This window comes from Pseudopipra pipra, chromosome 4, assembly GCF_036250125.1.
Source record: "Pseudopipra pipra isolate bDixPip1 chromosome 4, bDixPip1.hap1, whole genome shotgun sequence".
NCBI classification, from domain to species: Eukaryota; Metazoa; Chordata; class Aves; order Passeriformes; family Pipridae; genus Pseudopipra; species Pseudopipra pipra.
The window spans coordinates 24,823,030-24,839,356 of NC_087552.1; the positions used below are offsets into that span (position 1 = coordinate 24,823,030).

Here is a 16,327-nt window from a genome sequence, read left to right on the forward strand (position 1 = left end):
CTTTTAGGTTTCTGAAAATAGTCAGACAAGGCAAACAAGAAGAAAAAAACCCACATCTTACACTACTTGAAGTAAAAAAGGAGCAAAAGGGAATGAATATGAATCAAACATTTTATTATTTGGCTTTAGGATTGTCAGTAGTAGATGCTGTTGTCCCAGCTAACACAGCCACCTTCTTGGAGGGACAATTAAGCTACACATTTCAAAGATGGGCCAAAGATAATTCAGCTTTAGATTTGGAAGTCACATGGAACTCCATCTCTGCTTTTCAGAGTAACTTATGACAAGAAGAATATGGGCTTACTCAAACCTTATTTTAAAACCTCCTGCAGAGTAAATGGATACTTTACCATAATATGAACCAGCACCGATAACTGTGTGGTGAACCCATGATCTTCAGTGGGATCTACAACACAGCCCAAGCAATCTAAAGTTCTGTTTAAGTCAAAGAAACACTGGAACTCTTCAAATGTCCCTGACCTTTTCCTCAAGCTCTAAGGACTTTAGGAATGCCACTCCTGCACTCCTGCAGCTGCCCTGAGCCCAGGTGGTGATGTGGTTTTTCAGAATAACTGGTCACTGTGGATCCCCTCAGCAGCTGCACCCCTGTGCAGTATGCCAGCTTGCACTGCAAAAAAACACCATCAGTGGTCAACTTCTTGACCAAAACCTCTAAGATGGGGGCATTCAGAGAGGCTTTTTCCCACTCAAAAAATTCAGGTGCCCTCCTGCAGAGTCGTGTCTACAATCAAACACTTCTGCTCCATAAGCAAGCCAGGAGTCAACAAGCACTTACGACATGGGACATGTGGAAACCAAATCACAGACAAACTGACCTGAATCCAGGAAAAGGAATGAATGCTGCATGACTTCAGAAATCTGTTCTCTCTGTCATATCCCACCCATAACCAGGGGCGTTGAGGCTCAGTGGGAGGGAACAAGACAACAGGCTTTCTTATGGCATCTTCTTGTGGCCTCCCCACTGCATGCCACTAAAAGAAAGTTTGCCCGTTTGTGCCTGAAGGCTTGACTTTCTGCCATATCCCTTTCCTATTTTCCGACATTTTCTTTTCAGATTCATTGAACCATACCTTCTTTATTGCCTTTCTAATGTTTCATTAGACAGGTATAAAGATCTCTGGCTGTATTCTGCTGTTCAGAAGCTGCTCAGGATTGTTAAGCAATAGTTCAGGCAATACCCGAACTTCACAAAGCTTAGTGATGAAAATCAGAGCTTTCCTAAGCACAGCAATGACACCTGGTGGCAAAACACAGGGATCATGTTCTTCTAGAGCTTCTGTGCAGCTTCTTTTGTCATGTCCTATTCCTCAACTCCATCATGGCCAGGGAACAAATCTACCTAAACTGAAACAAGGCAGATTCAAATTACACTTCAAAAAAAAAATTTCTCTGGGCACAGAGAGCAAAAATTGCTTGGAGATGGTGTGGCACCATCACCTCGGAGGTCTGAGAGGCCTGGTTAGACAAGCATGTCAGAGCTGATCTTCCTTGAGGAGAGCACAGTGAAGCAGAGAACTTCCCTGCATGTTTTTCTACACTTTTGTTAACTTTGTGCAGCTGAAGCTGGTTCAAAGAAGAACGTTTCTTTAAGAGATGCCTGAGAGCACTCCATGTAAATATTTATTCCTGTTATCAGAAACTAATTCCTTGTCTTTTCCTACTATAAAACAGTATAGTGATTTGTCTCTGTTTACTGTGTATGCATTAGTTGGCCATGCCTAAAATATGCAAGTGTGTCCATCTTGAAAATACTGAGAACAATATGGCCAGGTCTGGAGATTGCAAATGAGGAATAAACTTGATCTGATGCTGGGCTGATTTTCATGTGCTACAACCAATTCAACTGTTCTCATCAGTAACTTTATACTGAAGTTATTGCAAGAATGAGGCTTTAGGGCTTCTTGAGCCATCGCTTCTCCACAGAGGACTTCTGCACAGCTGCAGCCTGCTGACTGAAAGCAAATCACCACTGTAGTATGGTCGTGTCTAATGCTGCTGATTCCACCAGTGAACAGTTGAGCACCTACAGCATTTAGGAAAGGGTTAGAAACTTCTTCAGTGTGAGTCCAGGTCTGCCAAGAACAGCCTTTTCTAGACAGCTGAAAAACTGTAGGATGTGGAAGGTTGCGGATGGCAGTGGTAGTCAGAGGGCTGTGCCAATCGAAATCCCACTCTACTCATCTACTGCTCCATCTCACCAGGGAACACATCCCATGGACAGCATCCAGTGTGTGAAAAGAGGCATGAACTTCAGCCTCATAGGACCTGATTAGGTTAGCACAGACAGAGAACAGGTAAACAGCATCAACACCAACTACGGGCTGAGGCACCAGTGAGCAACATACCAGACCAGTTAGGATGCCATGTCCTCACGCTCTTCAGCCAACCGGTGTGAAAGCTGTACTTATTCAGGCACTGCAGCTACTTGGCTAGTCCCTGGAGAAAAAAGGGATGGGGCAGGCTCATGGGGCTGAAGTGAAGCCTCAATTCCAAGGGGTCCGCTTCACTACTTTGCAGAAGCACTTCAGTTAGTTAGAAATAAGCTGAATCAGAACATCCAGCCAAGACTAAGATTATGACTTCTTTTTTTAAAGCAAAATATTTGACAGACACTACATTACAAACAGGATCATGTGACTAAACAGGAATACTGAATCTGAGTAAGTGACTTGTAAGGAAGAGTTCCTGTATCCTAGGATTGTTCTGAGGCTGTGTGATAAATTTGGCTAAGGAGATGAAGAAATAATTAAAAGTCACGGTGTTGCCTCAATTCAACATGCACAATGTGCCAACCAAGGCACCTGATTTGCACCTGTGCTGACACCCATCCCACTCAAGCTCAAGTGTAAGCACTGCCTTAACCCCACACTCATATTTCATCTATTGACCCCACCTAACTAAACACAATATACAAACTGGGCAGTTCAGTTGATTGCAACTGTGTGTTGAGAAGTTCAGGAAAATTACAATGTTTGTTTGTTTGTTTGGAGTGTTCATGCACACTTTGCAACAGGCACTAGTGGTGCAGGTTTTGGAGTCACAGGAACACTTGTCATTAATTGCTTTTAAGAAAATTTAGAGTAGAAATGGAGAAGAATGCATACATTAAAATAGTAACTACTAATGCTCTTGGCTATTACACCCAAATTTGTATGTATAAAAAAGTAATATTAAAAAATTAAATTAAACAGCTCCCTTGGGAAAAATAAATGCTACATTTGCCATTCATTTCTTTTTTTTCTGAAAGCTAATAATATTGAAGTTTCAGGGTAAAAAACTGCATTTAACTTTACCCTTCATGTACACAAACAGCTTTAGGCAAACTGTGGAACTACCCAGCACTGAGACAATTCAGTATTACAAAGACAGCAGATGGTCTTTGGAGTGTAACCACTTCACGTCCCAGATTTATCCCATGAATTGTGTGTTGCATCTTTCCCATCATCTCCTTCTAAAGCCTAGTCACTGTCCGAGTCATTGTCTTCATCTTCTTTTCCAGACAGAGCATGTTTGGATGAATCATTGGCTTCTCCCAGAGGAACAGCCCCTTTCCTCTGTGGCAGGACACTGAAAAAGGCCTCCTTCCAGTCTCTCTTCTCCAGGTAGGCAAGGATGATCTCAAACACTGCAACATCAAGAAAACCCATCAGCTCTCTGACAGGGAGATAAATGAACTGCTGATAGGAACACACCCCCAAATCCATCCCATCCAGAGGCTCAGGTGCATTCTGTTGTGGCATCTTCCCAGTGGAGCTGATGAAGTGCAGCCAGGGACAGACAAGGCAATTCTGCTACTGCTGCAGCCTAAAGCCAAGTGCGATCTGAGTCTCCAGTTGTGTGACAGGACCCACAGCACTGCTTTTCTGCAGTAGCTCCAGTTTTCAAGCCATTTCTCTCAGAGACAGAGAAATGCTCCCCTCCTAATACTTCAGGTCTCACCAGTGCCTTGTATACAATGCTTCCCCATATTTGACAGGAATACTGCTGTGGATACACTTTAAGAAAGATTTTGACCCCTCCCTAACACACAGACAGCCCAAAGTCTTCCTAAAAACTCCTGTAATTAGCTTTTTTCTTTCTATATAAAGCAACAGTTAAAGATCAAGTTTTAGAAACATGTAAAATCTTACAAATATATGGAGTTTGATAATTTTTAAGTCCAGTGACATACTATAGTCTCCTCCATGTTTAAGTACTCTTTATTATCGTGGAAAAATACACCTCACCAATCAACAGCACTTTAAGAAAACAAAGGTATCATTGAGCAATGTGTTACATGAAAAAAAACAACTTGGAAAAAAGCAAGGTAAGGTAAAATAAAATAATGTGCAGTGGGGCACAAAAAAGCCTTTGACACCATGTCAAAAATTTCCATAAAGATCTGAGTAGGCTCCATTTTACATGTATTTTTGTTTATTGACACTGAAAAATGATCTAGTAATAAAACTGGAAGTTTAAAAGGAGTGGAATTCAAGACTTGGTTAAGCAATCGAATGCTTCAATCAGAACCAGCAAATCAGGTAAAAATAAGTTTTGAAAGCTCAGCAGACTGAGTACCGCTGAGACCAACTGTGGTGAGTCTATAGGTACCGAGGCAGTTTCTGCTGAACAAAGCTGTCTAAGGAGGTGAAAACATTACAAACATGTATTCTCCCCTGACATGAAATACATGGAATAATTTCCAACACTTATACATTAAGCATGGAAACAAGACCAGGATGATAAGAATGCCACAAGTATTCATGAGAAAAGCCAACAGGATAGGAGGTGCACTCCTGAGTCGCTAAGACACCATCATTTACATTTAACTATTTCTATAATATAGTTAAATTAGGTCAGGGCAATTATTGTACCCCAAAGGCAGTATCAACATAATAAAACAAGGTTGAGGTACCTGCACTGCAGTGCACAATTTGAGGGTTCAAACTGTAAATATCACTGGTATATTCTACAACAATGTCATTATTTTATGATTTAAAACTTACCATGATTGACAGCTAACACTTTCCGACTGTTCATCTTGACAAAGTTTCTGAGTGGGAGCTGCGCATGACCAATGCCTTGCTCTACAGCTTTTTTGTAAGTTATTCCCTGTGGGAAAGACACCTAAATGAGTGCATTCAGAATCACCATTTTGGATCAGCCCATGCAGATTTATTACAAGTATAATTTTCTGGCAAGAGTTTTGCTGGTGCTGCCATGATCTTGCTTTAGAAGACAGTTGCAAAAAGAAACTTACCCTGGTTAGACAGTATCTGCCTCAAAAGGGCTACCTTTTGGAAAACTCAGTACTTTCTGCATACGTCACACTGTGACCAATGGTCTAAAGGATTGTAAATAAAACTTCATGCAGCTGCAGCTCTAGAACAAGTCAGCCACGGACTGTTTTAAAGGTGAGCTTATGCTTAAGTACAACGTTACTCACATTGCAGTCACTGTGTATTTTTGCAGAGGAAGAGTAAAGGATAAAGAAATTTTGCTTGCTTTCTTATACCTGAAAACTCCTGTGCCCAAGGTGGGCAAAAAAAGTCTTTAGAATTGTGTAAACACTCTATATCACAAAGTCTATGTAAAGGATCTGCTTCAGCTCCCTCCCAGCCTTTCACTGAACTAACTGCTGTTGAAGAGACATCCCTTTTTTTAGCATCCCACCAAAATATTAAAGTAGTAACAGCGCTTCAATTTCCCAGCTGCATTCTCTATGATATTCCAGGTCCCCACAGCATGATCCCACGTACAGGTATGGAACTTGATCTCTGAGGCATGTGTATTACTCAGCCAAGTTCTCCTGAGAAGCAAACTTATTAAAAAAGGACACCCAAGATGCAAGTGCTGCTGCCATCTGTATTTGGGCATGTGGGCATCCAAGCATGCACATAGACTTGCAAGTGCATTAATGGAAACCAAACCCTTCTGTCTGAAACTATGGCTCTCAGTAAGCTGAGCTGTGTTATTAATTCCATTCCTATATTTAAAATGAAAAGATAAAGTCCAAAAAAGCCCAGCATTCCTGCATTCTGGAACACAAGCCACTGCTACCACAAAAGCTTTTTTTCACATTTCTTCAAAAATTTTTTTAAGTCTTTTTTTCAAGAAGTTTTCTTATTATTTATTTTGTTAGTTTAGAAACAACAGTATTTATGTCAAATAAGGTGCTAAAACAGAAAAAAGCTATAAAGAAACAGATCCACGCTTTACCTTGTGGTGATTGTGATCCACCAGTCCTCCAATCACATAGGCTTTCTTCTCATCAAGCTCTTCGAGAACATCTGGGGAATCTGAGGTAAGATATACTAGGTCTTCTTTCTTTATTAGCTCACTGTAGTGCTCTGTTCTAATTTGGATGTCCTCAAAAAAAGGTAGTTAAAAGAAGTTACATTCAACAGATAAGCTGCTGGCCAAGCTTTACAGACCTAAGATGGGACCAGCAAAAATAAATCCAATAGAATTGTGGTCATTCCACGTCCCTCATTCATATTTAAGAGTGTATCACACTGCACATTGATTTCTGCAAAAACAATCCAGTCCCTATGGCATTGACTTGTAAAAATCAACAGGAAATTTTCTGAAACCTCCAAAGAACCTTACAAATCCTTAAAGTTCTTGTGATTCCCTTCAAATGTGAGCATATTTCTCCTAAGGATCCAAGTAATTTTCCAGTTCACCTTTCCAAAAAAAGTGAAATCAGAAGTAAATCCTTAATTCACATTAACTGTTCATTAAGAGAGGTTTATGTTATGCTGCTGCAAAGCAGCTATTGCACAAGAAATGCTGAAAATAGGTCTGGTTTTATTTATGCAAAGTGCTCTTCCTTTGATGTTGTTGAAACAGTGGTTTAACAGGGAATTACAAGGAAAACCAACGTGAGTTTGACCATTAGACAAGCTTCCTCTCTAAAGAACACTTCAATACTGAGAGGCAATGTGATGAAAGCATCCTGATATTCAAAGTATTATTTTGGCCAAGAAAAAAGAGCACTGTCAAGACGGATGACTGTCAGAACTGCCTAAATCAAGGTAGTTCCCTGCTTTGTCTATCAGGGAATGAAATTTGTTCAATAAAAGCAGGTGAAAACAGATGTGTGTGTAGTTTTCCAAGCAAAAATCAAATATAGAGTCAAGATAAGCAGTCTTTGGCTTATGCAAATTAAATCAATTAAAAAGCAGAAAGAGCTACACTATTTCCAATATGCCATTGCTCTTATGTGTTAGAAAAACCCACATGGAAAAAGCAAACGCTCTTCACAACTAACAATCTAGTTAGCAACTACATTCAAGATTTTGTTTTCCTTTTTTACAGAAATACTCAATTATTCACCTTCCAGTTCACCCATCCTTTGTCATTTTCATTCATGTTGCTCTTCAGCTGTCCACCATGGCTGGTCAAGTAAAACTTCAAAGAGAACAAAAAAGAGGTACAAAATACAGAAATGTTAATATGCCACAATCTATGTCCTCTCTGTCTACCCTTAACTATATAAGACTTTTTCTACCCTGATCTATTAGCTAAATCTTTTAATATTTTTTAGATGGAATTGATACTAGGACCATATTCATACACTTAGTGATACATTTAAAAGACAAGTATGCATTTGAACTCACTTTTTTTTTTTAATCTGACACAGATAAAACTGAGTATCAACAAGACCTTAAAGGCACACTCCAGTATCTTCACCTGCACACACATACTTATTCATATATATGGGGATTTTTATTTACATCGGTTGGAATTTAATCTGTTAAAATAGAAGTAATTTTCTTACTAGAAAGAGGCAGCTCAAATAATTTTTTTCTACTACAGTTCTCACCACTTCTCATATGTTTGGTAAATGGCAGTAGTCAGTTTGTTTAAACATACCTGCACAGGATGAAATGCCTTGCGGTTTTCTGCATAACATCTCTGAATCTGTTTGTGAAGCTTCTTAACATCCTGTACACAACATAATTTGTTTTTACTTAGTCCTTCATACAGACCATCACAAAATGCTTTACCATGAGCCAGTCAGAAGCTAAAGAGAGAAAAAGGAAGCTTTTAACTGGCAAAAGTGACTACTGAGAGAGTGCGGACATCAGATCCTGAGAGAAAAAACAGCCACTGTGCAGGGATTATGTTGGCAAGAAAACACACACATCTTCCCATAGAAGTGTACTTAGACACCTCTGTATATGTGATTTGCATTATTCTAGGAAAAAAGCCCAAAGCAAACATTACAGGTATTTAATTATATATTATAACAGACAAAATTAATCTGAGGAATCAAACAGATCTATCGCTGTGACAATACTCAGTCTTTAACCCATGGGAAAATCTTGAGAACATACAGTTTATATTTAAGAAAATTAATTATGCATAATTAACCTGAAGAACCCCAGAACAATGCAAATAACCTAGCGTCTGGCTCCAGCATTTTGACTGACAAATTGGACAACAGTTAAACTATTACTATTTAAAATGCAGCAGACTTATTTTTCAGCCAATTATGGCTTTTGTAAGGTACATTACACAGTTTTATTCTCAGTGTCTCAAAAGTAGTGTTTTAAAAATGTAATCGATTCCTATTTTAGAAAGAAACATCATTATAATGCTTTGATATTTTTTATCTTCAAAGGATTTCAAATAAACTAGACCTGTGAAAATATTGCAACACGAGTTTTACAGACACTAGAGAAAGCCTCTAATTTACCTTACTGATAAAGACCACAACCATTGTCACCTACAGTGCGCTTCACCCTTCCTTAACATCTGCAGAAGTGCCAGTTTTTATATCAGGCCTAATGGTGCTCTGCCTAAGGAAGGAAATGTGTTTCACAAAGGATGAAGTCAGCAGGAAACACCTGGTCAGCATCTCTGAAACTATCAAGGGGGTCCTCTGCTCTCTTCTGGGGCACTGCTGAAAGGCTCCTCAGGGAACGAAGTTCCAAAAAGCCAACTGGAGCTTCCCCAAAATTCTGTGGTGAGTGGCACTAGGCTCCATTAGTGCTACACATGCTCTGCATTACACTCCCCAAGCAGCCAGACAGGCTGTGCAAAAGCTGGAATTCAAGCTCTTACAGGGCAGTGAAGTCCTGGCGGCAGCAGAAGGGCTCGGGCACCAGGAGTCATGACGTCTGCCTCAGACACCAAAGGCTGCACTCTTACAGGAGGCTGCAGGTTAACTTTCCTAGTATAGTTAGAGGTGCTTTCTTCTCAAAACACCACACCAAGCATCTTGACCTGTGGCTGGGTATCCCGCTGATCTTCCCCATATTTACCTATCCTGCTGATCATTGCACCTGTTCTTTCATCCTTATCTAAGGTAACTTTAGAGATGGGCTGAAGAGTGTCCTCCTGTCCCAATTACCTCTTGTGTGACTGTGAGAACAAGCCCACTATCGTCACAATACTCAAAATCTTAATTTCTACAGACACTTACTAAGAGGGTTGGGATCCTCATGACCACTTTGAAAGAGAAAGCAACTGCATGTGGCATTTGCAGTCCCTTTTAGCAAAACCATTTTGAGGTAGAAGTGCATCCAATGTCATGGTGAACACCTGGCATAAACTGTTTCTATATTTCTGCTTTTGGAATCAAATCAATTTACTGCATCCCCATGAAGGCAAACAGAATCTCTGGCAAACTTATATAAAGTATGGCCCAAAGCCTAAAAAATTCAGCAACTGACATGAGCAGGTCTGGGAGCCACCAAAATGTGAAGCCTGCTAACTGTGCCCTGCAAGCAGCTCTCCAGTTTTTGCGCTCTGACATTGCATCAGAACTGTCACTGGAGAACCTCTCAATGATGGGTAAGTTCCTTTTACCTTTAACACCATCAGGTCATCAAAGCTGCAGTCCACAATGAGGCGAAGTGTGCTAGGAACAACTTCCCTGCGCATGCACTTTCTGTCATTCCCTTCGTTACTGGAATCCAATTTTGACTGACGTTCTAGTTTTCTCTTCTGGCGTTTTTCTTTTCGTTTCTGCCTAAATAAACAAACAAATCAATCATCAAAAAGTGCTGCCAAATGTGCTGAGGTGCATGTTATGCATGCAAATGCAGACTTCTAGGACCAAGGTGGTTGTCCTGTGACTGCAGTAGTTTAAACTTCTTAAATGTTGCCTGCATTTGTATTAGGCTGAGACCAGCATGAAACACACCCCCATCTTTGTGAAGTTCTGTATGTACCTACAAAGACGGGCATCTGACACAAATTCAATGAACTCACTACTGGGAGTCTCATGGATTTAAGGAGTCCATGCTCTGAGTCAAGTCTCATAAAAGAATTAACAAAAAGATTGAAAAAAATCACAGTATCTGAATCAGAACGTGGAAGGTGATTTACATCCTCTTTCACTGAACAGTTTTTCAAAAAGCTTCTGAAGCAATTTTTCCTTCCCAGTCCCCTGATGGGAGTGGGCAACTGGGAGATCACATTTCAGAGACAGCAACAGCCGCTGTCTTGGGAAGGAACACCTTGCAGTCAGCAGGACAAGGATAAACCACCATCAGCTCATCTGCAGATACACTTTCTCTCAACACAACGGAACAGCAGATCATCATCTTTCAAAACTATTCTAACAGATTGTAAATCAACATAACTTACAGGACTGCATTTCACATGTCAAAAGTATTTGCTTTTGTTCACTGTCTTAGTATAAGATTCACCAAGACACCACCTGGGAAAGAGGGTGCGGCCCACGCAGAAGGGAACAAGGCCACAGGTTATCTCTCCCCTCTGACAAATCAAAACCGTGCACGTTTGAATACCTCCTGACATCTCCAAGCTGAGGAACACTTCTAATAGGAAGAGGGGATGCTTACCTTTACAGCCTCTTCAAGTGTAGATGGAGTAGCCTGCGGCTACTGCTGTAAACCTGGTGTGGGAGAAAACTGGTTCAACTGCCTTGATTTGTTAAAGCCATTTACAAGAAAATTCTGATGACACATCATTATTATTAGCACTAAATATTACATGTGAATCTAGGAAAGCTATTTTGCAAACCATACCTCCGTAGATCTTTTTGTTCCTCCCACTGTTTCTGCTTCAATAACTTCTTCCTTTGTCTTTTGGACATGGGCTCAGAGCACTCTTCCTTTTCTAAGCCTGCCTCCTGTCTCTCTACGGGACTGTCATTTGACTTCACCTTTCCTTCCACATCAGGAACTTCGGAGAAAAGGGTATTTTCCATTGGCACCTCTGGACTGTCTGTTGGCGTTTCGGATGACATTAGCTTTTGGCCGGGTTTTCTGACTTGTTTCTCAGCATGAGCTAAATATTTCACTAAAAGAAAGCTTTCTGCTCACCAATTCTCTACAAAACAAAACAATTGTATGAGTGTTATTAACGAGGTCAATTAGAGCAAGTATCATTCAACACCTACCGTAAACCTGAATAAAGAAAAATAATAAATAAGAGGCCTTTTTTGTTTGTTTAAAGCTATGTTAGTTCCTCTGCAAACAGTAACATAGAAAATACTACAGAGATTATGACCTGCATTCAGATAGTCTAAAACTCTGCCTGCCACATCTGCAACTAGTCAATAGTTTCCAAGTAAAAATTTTGTGAAAACACAACTGCATAAAAGTAGGGAATCAAACTGAATTTAATGTTAAAGAAAAAAAAAAATAGCAGTACCAGTACGTGTACACAAACTGTTCACAAATACACAAACAGAAAAAAATTAAACAGGTATCTTACGATGTAACTATGGCAGCATCTTAGAGAAATGTAATTTTTAAGGCACTGAAGCCACTCTTTTTGGGGAAAAAAGAAGTGTGAACGTGCTGTACTCCTTCAAAACTAATTTTTATTTCTTTTGAAAACCGAAGACACTGCACAGTGACAGAGGTTTGCCACTGTCACTGGACAAACACAGCAAGGGGACAGACTGTTACTCAGCAAAACATTCTGTGTTCAAACCAATTACAATTACAGCCTCTCCTTCCAATGGCAAGCATTACTTCTCCATCCTAGCAGCTCCCCTGCGCTCGACACCCACGTAACTCTCCAAAGGTAACCACTTCGCCGCAGAACGCCGCACCTACATCCGGCAGAAAACAGCAACCCTCCGGCTCTTGCAGGGACAGCAGAGCCAGGAGACACACAAAGCACCAGAGAACCAGCGGCGTGTCCGCTGGCACACTCCGACTTCCCCGTCTGAGGGCGTGCGGACGCCGAGCGCTGCGCGTACACCTGTGTGCGCGTACACAGGCGCACAGACAGACACATATGCACACACGTGTATCTGTATCTAGACACGCAGTAAGTCCCTCATAGCTGCACAGGGCCGGCCACAAAGCCCGGGAGGGCCGTGCCCCCCCCCAGGCGGCGGTGAGCCGTACCCGCACCGCGCCGCGCGAGCCCCTGGGGGCCGCCATGTTCCCTGCTCCCCCCGCGCTCCCCCGAGGGGCCGCAACGTACCCGCGAGCCGCCCCGCGCACGCCCGGGCGCGGGGAGGGGGCGGAGCCGCAGCCCCCTCACGCGCAGGCGCGTGCGCGCCCGCCACGCCTCCGGGTCCCGGCGGGCGCCGGGCGGCGGTCACGTGAGCGCGGCGGGCGGGGCGCCCCTGGCGGCGGGCGGTGGCGGTGCTGGCGCAGGCACCCGTGGGGAATCCGCGGGGATCCGGGCAGCGAAAAGCAGGAAAATCTCGTTTTTGTCTAATGGTTTTGATGGCCCCGCTGAGTTCACGCAGAGGCCAGCCGAGTATTTTTAACCGGTGGCATTCCTCAGGGCGGATTTCGAGCCCCAGGGGTCCCCCCGGCAGTGCCGCGTTCTCCCAGGCCCCTGAAAAAGGGTGCTCGCTTCCGGGCTTCCTGTTTTTAAAGGCCACCGACAATGAGCTTTTTAAACTCCAGTGTAAATACCCAGCGAAGGGCAGCGTGCTTTCGCCTCCACATAACTCCATGGAAGAATGCTGCCCTATTAGAGGAGTCAGTTCTGGAGACTGGGATTGTGTTCTATGAGAACTATATATTTTGGGCAGCCCAAGTATGTGGATATCTGTTTGCCCCTGGTTAACGAGGCACACAAAGTTAGCAAACACACGAGTGTGCACTACCATAATACCCTTTTCATCTGCATCAATGTTTGTCTCAGGTTTCATTGGTTCCAGATATACACACTCTTACAGTTTTAGTGGTGGTTTCAGGTTTACTACAGCTGTGTTGAAGTCACAAAATTGTACAGTGTCACTATAGTAAGACACTGACCTTTTAACTGCTGTTGGAATTCAATATTTGCTGTAATACTTGATTTAATTTGTGAGTCCTATTCTGTACATGACTTTAAAAATAGCTAGATTTGCATTTGCTAGGGTCTATTTAAAACCTCACTCGTGTTACTATTAATATCTATCTTGACACGCCAGCATCACACAAGTCCAAATGCTCCACTGTCCTTATGGATAATCCTTCATTCTCTTCTGGTCGTTGAAAGGCTGCATATGAGTTACCAATATAAACTCATTTGCTTGCTTGCTTTTTTTAAAAAAAGCTAAAGACATCTGACAAATTCACATAATAAGTGTGCTTTTTCTTAGAATGAAGAAATTGCTTACGCATTTTGTTTTTCTCATACTGCACTTTGCAAAGCGTCAGTACTGCTAATCCAGACTCCAATGTCCTCAGACACTGACACAGGGTAATGCAATGTTTTCTGAAGTCTGCCAAGTGCCAAGTGGTGACAAAGCCAAATGAAGACCTGAGCAGTTGCAAATATTGGGAAAGAGCTGTCTGTCTGAATTTCATTACTTTGATAGAGCCTTAACATGACTTTTTCAGGATGCTCATCCAAATGGTGAGTCACTGTCCCCCCCAGCAACAGAAAGAACTGAACACCCCAAAGCTTAAAACTGCAGGTCAAGGGGCAGAGAATGGAGAGAAGAAAAAAGATACTCAGGAGGCTCAGGTGTGGACACTGACATTATTCTCTGTGGGCCAGGTCTGACTGCCGCATTCTTGAGGAGGGGCTTAGGGTGCAAGTGACAGTCATAACCCACCTTTGGCCAGTGACATGGCTGGGCATCTCCAACCCCACCTTATAGCAGAAATGGGGCAGTCTTATTCAGCCAAACACTGGGAGCTGGGGCACACAGGCACCAGCTGAAGGGTGAAGATGAACTTGGGTACTTTGGTGCACATATCCGAAGGTTTGAGTTGAAAACCAAGATCTTGATGCTGTCGCTTGTGAAGAGAAGACAGAAACATTTTGTTGGCCTCAGAACTTGGGAGGAAACCTCATTAGTTTTATTAGGTTGTATAAAGATATAGATTGGACTCTGGAAAATGTGCAGCAAAAGAAACACTTTGACCCCAGCACATATGCCAGCATGGCGTGAAATGTACATTGGGGGCTGATCCTGCAACCTCTGCGTGGTGTGGACTTTGGTGGGCGCAACACTTGTTTCACTGGTGTAATCTCACTTAAAGGAAGTCACTGCTGATTAACTCCAGCCATAACTGAGGCGAGGCTCAGTTAAATGTCTTTTTTTTAGACATTTGAAGAACATTCCATGTCTGTGTTGTGGAAATGCATATGGGTGTATAAACATTTATGCGTGTGACAATGTATGTACACTATTTCTCTATATGATGCTTGTATCCTTAGTTCTGTAATTGGCACCACTACAGTGGTGTCCAAAAAGATATGGTGATTTACATCAGCAGGGGATCTGTCTCTGATATTCTAGTGTCTAAGAGAGCCTTTTTTAAAAATTACTTTCTTTCAAGGAAGAAATAAATTTCCTGTGTTCCGAGAGCATAAGAAGAGGACAGTTTCTCTTGTCCAGATTTCAGACCAACATCAGCTCCTCCTTTGGAGAAGTGTCAATGCTGCATTTCCAAATCTGGATCCATACCTTTAGTCTCCCTCTAGCCAGAGTTGGTTTTGCAGCAAGATTGTGTCCTTATTTTTTTCAAGAAAGCACTGAAAGCGTGGCAAGCTCATTGTTTACTAAATGCAGCAAAAGGATTAGCTGAAGTCCTCTGCCTCAGTCCTTTGAATTCAGGAGCGTGTCACAGCCTGCGCTGGGGAAGCAGCGTAAATAACCACAAATGGTGAATAAGCAGTAGCAGACCCTAGGGTTTCCTAATCTCCTTCTCGTGTGCACACACACACACAAAACACAGGAATATTTCCAGGGGGAACTTCCACAAGGTGCAGAGAGATGAACACGAGGGAGTAGCATTGGCATGGACCAGTTGTTACCCGCTGCTGGGCGATGATTGACATACATGGTGTTCAACTTCTCTTTTACCATGATCCCTTATTAATACAGAGGATCTGGTGGCAGAAGTGGCCCATTGGGAGCAGCTAAATGCAGCCTGGGGTGGCACTTTCCCATTTGGAGTGTTTGTAGATTGAAGTCTTGCTAAAGTAGCCTGTGGAAGTGGAGTGAAAGGGTGTGGTGATGGCTCTATAAGTAGGAGCAGATCCTCCCTTCTCGCAGAGCTGAGGAGGCTTCATATGCTGGGAGAGAGGTGTGCCCCCCTCACAGGATGTGACACCCAGGCTGTGCCAAGAAACATGGGGGTTTGGCCCATGGGACACTTGCCCCAGTGACACCTAAAAGAGATCCTTTAGTGAGCCCTGTGGCCATGGGGCTTAGTGCGAGATGGCATGGGATTTACCCTCAGAGGAAACAGGGAAGCAATGTGGGTTAGTCAGCCAGAGGCATATCAGGGGAGGTGGTGAAGTGAGCATAAGAAAAGGGGAAAATAGGGGTGTGAAGCATGGCTTGGTTTGCCCTGCTCTCAGATCCTGCCAAGCGGGTACTCATCACTGAGAAGTGACAAAATGGCTGATTTTATCTCATCTTTCAGTCTCTAACCTCTGCGCTGCAGTGATGTAAGATGGGGGCTGGGGCCACTGAAAAAAAGAAAATTTATTTGGTATGGTACAATACAGCAGGTACTGACACCACATCTGAGTCTCTGTAACAACGTACCATCAGTTTTTGGGATGGCACTGATAAATCCCATGTACTTCTGCTTCCAGGAAGACCCTTAAAAAGCATCTGCTTCTGGGGTTGCTCATGGAGTTGATGCAAGTCAGTGGAGACAGTGGTCAGGATCTGTTCCCTGGCAGCAACAGACCCGATTGCCCTTTCATTCAGGGAGAGGAGTGGTGGCAGAATCTGCTGGTTCTTCCAGGACTGGAGGTGGGCTCCCCTACTCAGAAGTGTGTCTGTGTCGGCTCAGTATTCAAAAATGAAAGCCGAGGTGATCGATAAAATGGGGTAGAAACCGCCAGTTACCTTAGTTCTTAATAATTAACTGGAAGTCCTTTCATGAACTTAGTACCTGAGTGTGGAATTTGGAATCTGACCTTT

General features: G+C 42.6%; 1 protein-coding gene across 6 annotated transcripts; it reads right to left on the minus strand.

Annotated features, from left to right (window-relative positions):
* Positions 1 to 93: 93 nt before the first annotated feature.
* TRMT10A (tRNA methyltransferase 10A) lies at positions 94 to 12,517 on the minus strand. 6 transcript variants are annotated; one of them, XR_010430049.1, is made up of 9 exons: positions 12,421 to 12,517; positions 11,007 to 11,310; positions 9,820 to 9,982; positions 7,879 to 7,950; positions 7,339 to 7,413; positions 6,220 to 6,369; positions 5,007 to 5,112; positions 2,798 to 3,646; positions 94 to 1,739 (listed from the first exon to the last, which is right to left on the minus strand). XR_010430049.1 is itself a non-coding variant. In XM_064651974.1 (8 exons), the coding sequence occupies exons 2-8, from the start codon at positions 11,225 to 11,227 to the stop codon at positions 3,480 to 3,482; spliced, it is 954 nt and encodes a 317-aa protein (XP_064508044.1). In that variant the 5' UTR covers positions 11,228 to 11,310; positions 12,421 to 12,517; the 3' UTR covers positions 94 to 3,479. The 6 variants fall into 6 exon arrangements, 5 of the variants coding, with proteins under 5 accessions (XP_064508044.1, XP_064508048.1, XP_064508046.1 ...); XM_064651974.1 differs by having other exon boundaries at positions 94 to 3,646; XM_064651978.1 differs by lacking the exon at positions 12,421 to 12,517 and adding an exon at positions 12,342 to 12,416 and having other exon boundaries at positions 94 to 3,646.
* Positions 12,518 to 16,327: the final 3,810 nt, after the last annotated feature.